This window comes from Asparagus officinalis, chromosome 2, assembly GCF_001876935.1.
Source record: "Asparagus officinalis chromosome 2, Aspof.V1, whole genome shotgun sequence".
NCBI lineage: Eukaryota > Viridiplantae > Streptophyta > Magnoliopsida > Asparagales > Asparagaceae > Asparagus > Asparagus officinalis.
In genome coordinates this window covers 1,278,317-1,288,257 of record NC_033795.1, presented here as the reverse complement: position 1 = coordinate 1,288,257, position 9,941 = coordinate 1,278,317, and the positions used below count along the sequence as shown (strand labels likewise).

Sequence of the window (9,941 nt, the reverse complement as noted above, 5' to 3'; positions counted from 1 at the left end):
ACCGCCACGTGTGCGGGGACCACCACGTGGCTCGTCCTACGTGGCAACCCCATCCCCAAGAAAATGATACGCTCATTCTAGGGCTCAGCCTTCCTTTTACCCTTCACTCGAGAACCCAAAATCGACCGGCTCAATCCGAAGAAGGAAGGAAAGAGAGAAAGAAGCTCCCGTCGAGATCGATCGATTTGATGAATGGTGAAGGAGATGAGATGGATGAGAACGGAAAGGATGTCGAGAGGAAGGAGAAGGCCGTGCTGATGTGGGGGTATTTGCCCGGAGTCTCGCCTCAGAGATCGCCGCTGCTGTCGCCGGCGGAGGTCTCGATGCCGGAATCTGCGGCCGGAGATTCTTGGAGGGATGTTTGTGGCGGCGGCTGTGGGTTTGCTATGGCTGTTTCTGGTATCATCCTCCGATCTGATCTGATGTTCTATTTTTTTTTCAGTAAAAATGCGATTTTTTTTTGTTGATCTGTGGATAATTTGGCCAGTGGTCAGTAGAGATAGACAAACTGTTGGATCTTTTTAGTGAATGAAATTGTTCTCTCTTCTTTATTAGAAAAACATTGGGCTGTTTCTGGTAACGTTTTGATCTAAACCTGATGTATAATTTTCTCCTTTCTTTCATGTGGAAGTTATTTGACAGAGAGGTTGAATTTGTGTGGACTGTTTATTGGATGTTCTAGTGAATGAAAAAATAGTCCTAAGAGGAGTTGGCTAGGGTGCTCTCTTCATTTTGTTTGAAATGGAGAGGATTATTTTTGCTAGATTTTATCCTTTTGAGAAATAATTATTTTCAATGTCACTCTTTGACCTTTTTCTGGCATTGAATTCTTCGTATCGATCTCTTACCTTACGATGATTTCTCCATTCTGTGTTACGTAAGATACCTGTTCGCATTTTATTTATTTTTGCTTGTTCCTCTTGTTGTTTGGAGCTTAGACTTAATTTTAGTTTTATTTTCAATAGCTAACTTTTGAGTTACTGGAGAAGTGTTGGATTAGTTAATAGAGGTTCTGGAAATACCCTTTTCGGGCAAATTTTCAACTTCATGGCAAAAGAGTTTTCTCGTCGTAGCGGGCTGAATTTTTTTTTCTTAACATTTCTTCAACCTCTAGTGTTTTTTTAGGAACGGTGATGCTTTTACTTTTTTCTGAGTATAATTTTTATGTCTTCTTTGAATACATTTTTAAATAAAGCCTTCACAAATATACACAGTCTGTTTTTCCATGGAAAGATCATTGATTGAATTAGATTTAGATTACATTTTACTGTAGTAATGGCATGCAACTACAGTTTCAATTGCCTTATTTAGGATGTTGTCATTTAACCTATGCCAATGTATTGCACAATGTATGTTTGTGCGATGGTAATTTAATGGGTATATGGTGTGTTAGCTTAACAGAAGATCTCTTTTGTCACTGAGGTTAGTGTTGGGGATTCAAAGCAATCTAATCGAACCTGTGCCCCTCCGGACCTTGTGTTTGAGAGTAGGAAAGTAGAAAAAATCACAACAAATAAAAGATAAAAACTTACAGAAAAGTAAGCAAGAAAGAGCACACCAGATTTAATGTTGTTCGACAATCGTGCTTACGTCCTCGGGAGCCACACCACACAATTCTTTGATTAATATTGAAAAAGATTACAATGCCGCCCACAAATAGAATCTAATTTCTCTGAGATCTCTCTGAAGAATTCTCTCAAAACCCTCTTTTCTGATGTCTAATTTCTTCTAAGACGTTCCATATATATAGAAAACCTAAAACCAAAACAAACTAGGAATTAAAAAAAAAAAACAGATTAAAAATCCTAATAACTTATTACCAAAACAGATTAAGAATCATGTTATCAAAACAGATTAATAATCTTGTTACCAAAACAGATTATGAAACTTGCTATCCAATAATTTGTTTGATTTCAGCTTTGGGTCTACATTTCTTAGACTAACAATCACCCACTTGGAGATCGAAGCACAATCAACGAGCTCACCCGAACTCTCCCTTCTTCGCAAACATCCTCTTACATGGAAAAAATTCATTCTTCAATAATCATCAACCCGGTGATCCCGACGATCCTCCTGGTGTGGCTTCGCCTTCCTCTCCTACACATGAAGGCCAACTGAAGTTACACACATTTCCAGTTTGTCAATGGTCACTGCTTTCATCAATATATCCGTTGGATTTTGACTCCCTAAAATCTTCTCTAGATGTAACTTTCCATCCTCAATCAACGAGCATATAAAATGGTATCGTACGTCGATGTGTTTTATTCTGGCATGATATATTAGATTCTTGGCAAGATGTATAGCGTTCTGGCTGTCATAATAAAAAACTCCTCGCCCTTGTTTCAGATCCAACTCTTTCAGGCATCCGTTCAACCAAATCATTTTCTTGCTTGTTTCAGTCACCATGACATATTCAACTTTAGTTGTATACAAAGTTACAATCTTCTGCAGACGTGGCTGTCGACGCTAATGTATAAACATACCCTGTGGTGCTCCATCTCGTATCATGGTCACCGGCGAAGTCCGCATCCACGTATCCCTGTAATACTAACTCTTTCATCCTGAAACATAGTGACTTATCCGTAGTCCCTCTCAAGTAGCGTAATATCTACTTCACAGTCTCCTAATGTTGCTTCCCTGGATTACTTGCAAACCTGCTCACAACTCTCACTGCATGGGCGATATCCGACCTCGTACAAACCATCGCGTACATGAGACTCCTAATGACCGACGAATATGGTACTCTACTCATATGCTTCCTCTCTGCATCTATCTTGGGTGATTACTCCTCAGATAACTTGAACTGACTTCCAAGGGACGTGTTGATAGGCTTTGCATTCTGCATGCTGATTCTTTGAAGTATCTTCTCGATGTATTCAGCTTGACTCAACCTCAACGTCCTTTTAGCTTCATCTCTATTGATTCGCATCCCAAAAATCTGCTTCGCTGCATCCAGATCTTTCATAACAAATTTGTTTGCCAACTGCTTCTTCAATCTATTTATCTCTTCTAAATATGATCCTGTAACTAACATGTCATCAACATACAATAATAACACGATAAAACTGGACTCGAATCTCTTGAAGTAGCAATAATGATCTGAATTGCATCTCCTATAGTCATTGTTCTGCATGAAGTTGTCGAACTTCTTATACCACTGTCACGAAGCATGTTTTAATCCGTACAAGCTCTTCTTGAGCTTACACACCATCTCTTTCTTTCCTTTTTCAATGAAACCAACATGTTACTTTATATAGATTTCTTCATCTAAGTCACCATGAAGAAATATAATTTTTATATCTAATTGCTGAATGTAGAGATCTTCTGCAGCTACTAAGGTCAACACCACTCTGATGGTTGTGAGCTTCACAACGGAAGAATATCTTCGTATAGTCCGCTCCTTCCCCTTGTTGGAATCCCTTCACGACTAATCTGACATTGTATTTCTTGCTTTCATCACTCTCTTGCTTGACTCGATAGACCCATTTGTTATGCAAGACTTTCTTCTGTGCAGGTAGCTGGACTAACTTCTATGTCTCATTAGTGTGTAGAGAATCCATCTCCTCTTGCATCGCATGCTCCCACCGTCGAGATTCACTCACTTGCATAGCATTCTCATAGCACTTCGATTCTCCACTATCTGTCAAAAGCAAATAATCAAGTGATAAGAGATATCTGAGATTCGGTTTGGGTACCCTAAATGACCTCCTAATCTCCACGTCCTGGGTAGTCGTCTCTGCACCTGGAATCTTCATCGTTCTTCGATCAGAATTGACTTTGTCGTCCCCATCTGGAAGTTCTTCCAAATCCATGTACTCGGATCCACCTGTATCAGTAGTGTTGCTCCCACTGCTTTGGCTATCATCGGTACTATCCCTATTTTTGTACATCACCTCCTCATTGAATATCACATCCCTGTTTCTGATGATCTTCCTGTTCTTCTCATCCCAAAGACGATATCCGAACTTATCAATGTTGTATTCAATGAATGTGCACTTCTGTGACTTAGTCTCTAGCTTGTCCCTGACATGGTCACTGATATGAATATATGTCACACAACCGAATACTCATAAATGTGAGAGGTTGATCTTCTTGCCACTCCGAACCTCCTCTGGAATCCCGTAATCCAATGGAACTGATAACCCATGATTAATCAAGTAAGCTGTCGTATGCATCGCATCCGTCCAAAATATCTTAGGCAAATCTGCATGTAATCGCATGCTCCTGGCATGTTCCGTGAATATCCTGTTAATCCTCTCTAAAACGCCATTTTGTTACGACGTCCTTGGAGTAGTCCTCTTCAAACGAATCCCATTTAGAGCACAGAACCTCTTGAACTCCTCCAGCTCGTATTCTTCATCGTTGTCTGATCTCAGACACTTCACCTTTAGATTTGTCTCGTTCTTCACCATGGACTTTTACTTCTTGAAGATCCCGAACACCTCTGACTTGTGATTCATGAAGTATACCCACACATTCCTTAAGTGATTATCGATGAAGGTGATATAGTACGCCGAACCGCTAATAGAAGACACGCTAACTGGACCCCATACGTCAGTATAAACCAACTCTAGCTTCTGAGTTTTAGGTGGTCTTCCACCGTTCTGAAAACTAACTCTCTTTTGCTTTCCAAAGATGCAGTCCTTACAAACACCGACTTTTACGGAATCGATGCCGGTTAGCTTTCCTTGTGAATATAAAATCTTCATCCCCTTCTCGCTCATATATCCCAATCTATTATGTCACAGATCTGTACTCTCTTTGCTAGTTATAATTGCGAGGGTGTCACTCGCATGTGAGGTGAGGTAGAGAGTTTTCGTTTTGTTACCTCGGATAACAATCATAGTATTGTTTGAGATCCTCCACGAATCCCCGATTAATGTCGAAACATAGCCTTCTGCTTCAAGCTGGCCAACCGAAATAAGATTTCTCTTCAGCTTCGATACGTGCCTCACGTTCTTCAGGTTCTACTTGGAGTCCTTCAACTGTATTTGCATATCTTCTCTTCCAACAATACTACAAGGTTCATTATCCCCTAAGTATACTTTCCCAAAATCCCCTGCTATATAGTTATGAATAAGCTTCCTATTAGCAATGACGTGGAATGAGGCTCCTGAGTCGATCACCCAGGAATCAGAATCGCTGTCCATAGTTAGGATCAATGCATCCTGCACGATATGACTCCTGTTTATTCGCATCCTTCTTTTGTGCTTTACAAACTAAAGACATATGGCCCTCCTGACCGCAGTTCCAACACTTCCCTTTGATAGGCCTTACTTTCCAGTTTGACTTCGACCGATTCCTGTTCTAATTCTTCTTCTGGTTTCTGTCTCTTTGCTCGAAATTTAGGACTGAACCTGAACCTTTTGATTCGGACGATTTTCTTCTAACCTCTTCAGATAGAATCATACTAACAACCTCGCTTAGTTTCAACTTGTCCTTCCCCGTCGAATTGCTGATTGTCGTCATACGACCTACCTAACTATCCGGTAACTGCGATAGAATCAATAAGACCTGCACTTCGTTATTGAACGTGATGTCTACGGAGATGAGTTGATCAACAATGGTGTTGAACTTGCTGATGTGCATTGTGAAGGAACGTTATTCTGCCATCTTGAGATTAAAGAGTGTCTTGACGAGATACACCTTGTTTGCGGTAGACGGTTTCTCATACAATTTCGTGAGCGCTTCCATAAGCCCCATTGTCGTATTCTCCTTTAATATGTTGTGTGCGATTGTTTTGGCGAGCGACAACCGGATTTACCCTAAAGCCTTCCTATTTAATATCTCTCAATCCTCGTTTGACTCTTCTTTCTTCTTTCCCTTAGTCTTGCCCATCAACGGGCAATACAAGTCATTTTGGTAAAGATAGTCCTCCATCTGCGACTTCCAGTAGGTGAAGTCTGAACCGTCAAACTTCTCGATCTTAGATTTGCTTTCTTCTGTCATGACTCTCACAATTACAATCCTTCTGAACGAAGCTCTGATACAGTTGTTGGGGATTCGAAACAATCAAAACGAACTCTTGTCCTTCCGGACCTTGTGTTTGAGAGTAGGAAAGTAAAAAAAATCACAACAAATAAAATATAAAAACGTACAGGAAAGTAAACAAAAAAGAGCACAACAGATTTAATGAGGTTCGACAATTGTGCCTACGTCCTTGGGAATCACACCACACAATTCTTTGATTAATATCGAAGAAGAGTACAATGCCCACAAATAGGATCTAATCTCTCTGAGATCTCTCTGAAGAATTATCTCAAAACCCTCTTTTCTGATGTCTAATCTCTTCTAAGGCGTTCCATATATATAGAAAACCTAAAACCAAAACAGACCAGGAATTCTAAAACCAAAAAATAAAACAAATTAGGAATCCTAATAACCTGTTACCAAAACAGATTAAGAATATTGTTACCAAAACAGATTAGAAAACTTGCTATCCAACAATTTGTTTGATTCCAGCTTTGAGTCTACATCCCTTAGACTAACAGTTAGCTGTTTGATAAGAGAGTGCTAGTTCGATGATTAATGTTCTTTTGTATTTTTCTCTTCAATCAGAATCAGGCAAACTTTATACATGGGGTTCAACAGATGATATGGGTCAGAGTTACGTGGCGGCAGGAAAACACGAGGTACCGATAGGTGGTCCTTGCATTGTTGTTTTTCATCTATTTTTTATTCCAGTTATTACAAACATTTTTATATAAGTGCCAAACGTCTGCATATTCACTATGCAGGAAATCCCAGAAGCATTTCCTTTGCCAAATGAAGCAACAATCGTGAGGGCAGCAGCAGGATGGGCTCACTGTGTGGCAGTAACAGGTATTTAAATAGTTACTTTTGTTCTGATAAATCACATTTCAGTTTAGAACTTGTTGTGATCCATCTAATTTATAGAAATGTTTTGAGCAAACTATGGAGGACATCCTCCTATAAGGCTCTCTCCCAAGCTTGGTTATAGGAAGAAGCATTACATTGCTTCAAAAGCAGAAGTTCTACAGGAGAACTAATGACCATTATAACCTATACTGTGAAGTTTTTTTAGCAGGAAACGTCTCAGTAGAATCACCAGTTATTGGATCATATTAATATGTTCTTAAAAAGGATTTAATCTACCACAGTTCAATATATAGGTATTAGCACCTAATGCTACTGTGAAACAAACTAGATTGTGAACTATATGCGTAATTTAGTTACTTCAATTAGAGCTAAAATCTGAAGTGAACTTGTTGGCACAAACATCGCTCTTATCTTTTTCAAATTAACAAACCATTGTCTTTTGTTCCTCTTCCTCTTATATCAGCTCAGGGAGAAGTTTACACATGGGGTTGGAAGGAATGTGTTCCATCTGGGAAGTCTATTGGAGACCAATCAATGGGGGAATCGTCAGAAAAGGATGAAAAACAGAGTAGCTTGCTGAATGACCAAGGTGATGTCAGCAGATATCTCAATATATTCAATCTAAATAGAAAACTTAATGCTTTGAATTGCTTGTTGAGGAATGTAATGAAAGGCAACTGAATTGCAGTGAGCCCTAGATCACATGTTTCTGGCACCAAATCACATGCTTCAGGAACAAGTATCGGGACAGTATCTAGCCAAGAAAGCAGCAAAATTGGAGAGGAAAGTATAAAGCGTAGGAGAGTATCATCAGCAAAACAAGTCCCCGAAAGCTCGAGTTCTGGTGATGAAGCTCTGTCAGCACCTCCATGTTTGGTGACACTCAATTCAGGAGTAAGGATCACCGCTGTTGCAGCTGGAGGAAGGCATACACTCGCTTTGTCAGGTAATTCTACTTCTGTGATAAGTCATAATATGATCATCGTTTCCTTGTGTGTGATAATTCTCAATCATGTTTCGGGGCTTGAGGATCTACGTACATGTTAGGATCTGAAAATGTTGATGCTTTCTATTATGTCCAAGGTTTCAGATGCAGGTCAGGTGTGGGGTTGGGGCTATGGAGGGGAAGGGCAACTTGGTCTGGGTTCCCGTGTTCGTATGGTTTCATCTCCTCATCCTGTACCTTGTGTTGAGTCAGCTGCGCATGGTAAGGACAAATCGGCAGCACCTACAAAAGCAAATGCAAATTCCGATGGACAGATCTTTACAGTGATTGGGCGTCGTGTGAAAGCTATCACATGTGGAGGTCGCCATAGTGCTGTTATTACAGGTTAGTATCTTGTAATTATCTAGGAGCAATTTTCCTTTCATATATTGGAAAATGTGGCTAGATCAATGTCAAGAAAGGGGTGTACCTTCCGCTAATTTTAGCTGCAAAATGATCGCATAGCGTTGAGTGATAATATCTTAATGTTATGAGCACTAATAACTTCTTAATATAGTCTCAATGTTAGAAGTGAAGATCTATTATCATACCCGAGTTGTCTTTAGTGTGATTACTCTTGTAGAAGATAAAGAGAGTGTAACAGCGGCATTGACTTTTCCTTTGTTGTAAGTGGAAAGAATAAACATAACCATTTCTGGAGAAAAAACAACTAATTCCTTTGATCTTATTCATGGAAAAGATGGATTTTGTTCTCTATGAGAACATTTAATGCTTGATCTGTTTTGTTGCTCTATGGTGATAAAGGTTTCTGCCAAGGGCCCAGATAGGCTATACTGCCCACCCCCACTCCCCCACTCCCAAATAAAATAAAATAAAGTAAAAAAAATATAATATTTGCCTTCGACCACTTGAACACAAGGAAATGAAGTTTGACTAAAACGTCTAATGGTCATCAAAAGTTTGTATTATGAACACTGGAGGATATATAATGTCTGCAAGCTGTGTGCATTGAAGATCCAAAGAGGCATTGGTTGATAGGGTTTAGATGTATAAATAGCAAAAAATGCTGAGAGCTAACAATTGTTTTTTAAGAAAATAACCAAACTGACTAATTTTATAAAACTAGTAACCTAGTACAAATTCTGAGGGAAACACCAATGAAAAACTTAACTTGGCCCTCAGGAAAAGAAAAGAGGGTAAGAAATACACGTGGCGTAATTTCTGTGGATTTTGCTTATTTTTCTTAGGTCCTTCATCTTTAATAATGAACAGTATATGTCGGTCTGCAGATGTTAAGTTCACAATCTATTTTCCTACAGCTAATATTTTGATTTGTGAAATTGCACCATGCCATGAATATACACTTGTCTGATGCATCCACACTGATTGACAATCCAGTCGAATACTAAACCTTAAAACTAAATCATCTTTCATGAATCCTTTGTTGCTGTTATTTGATCTCTCTATACAAGTTGTGCATGCTTCAATTACTAATTAATTTGCACTTATTTTCTCTCGTTCTGATACTATATTTCCTCTAGATCTTCATCTTCTTAATGCAGCTAATATATTTACATTATGCAGATACAGGAGCGATTCTTACTTTTGGTTGGGGACTTTATGGACAGGTACAATTACTTGATTTATTTCCTTTAGAGTATAATATTCAACTACAGACATGCATTTATTTCAATACTTGTGGAACTTGTCATGATCTGTGTCATACATAATTTCCTATGGTAAAATTTGTTTTTACTTGACCAACTGAGGGGGCTCTAGATGTCAGGAAGTGTTGAGGTTGCCAGGATTCCAATCCTGGAAAAAAGTCAACTTGTTTTAACCTATTTTTAAACAAGATTTTAAAATCCAAAAACTAAATTGTATCCTTATAGAAGGATATGTTCTTAGAATTTAACCGTAATCTGACTGTATTTGAATTGGTAATGTGGTGTAGGGTAGCTGCTATAGTAAAAATCTTCAATCATAAGTCTTATTCGGCAGCATGAAATTAGTCAGTATAGTGAAGTCACTATTCAAAAATCCTCAATCATAATTCTGAGTCCAACATGAAATTAATCAGTTCACAAAGAGGAGGAAAGGATTAATTGGAGCTTATTTTTTGTCTTTTCTAATTTAGTAGTAGTTACATGGAACA

At 38.8% G+C, this 9,941-nt stretch overlaps 1 protein-coding gene across 1 annotated transcript in view; it reads left to right on the top strand.

The window, feature by feature from the left end:
- LOC109829832 (ultraviolet-B receptor UVR8-like) overlaps window positions 81-9,941 on the top strand; it is a 16,962-nt gene continuing 7,101 nt past the window's right edge. Inside the window, exons 1-7 of the mRNA XM_020396884.1 lie at window positions 81-399; window positions 6,559-6,632; window positions 6,738-6,822; window positions 7,304-7,429; window positions 7,529-7,786; window positions 7,931-8,170; window positions 9,371-9,414. Coding sequence (XP_020252473.1) covers window positions 189-399; window positions 6,559-6,632; window positions 6,738-6,822; window positions 7,304-7,429; window positions 7,529-7,786; window positions 7,931-8,170; window positions 9,371-9,414 — 1,038 coding nt within the window. The 5' untranslated portion in view covers window positions 81-188. The remainder of the gene's footprint in view (window positions 400-6,558; window positions 6,633-6,737; window positions 6,823-7,303; window positions 7,430-7,528; window positions 7,787-7,930; window positions 8,171-9,370; window positions 9,415-9,941) is intronic.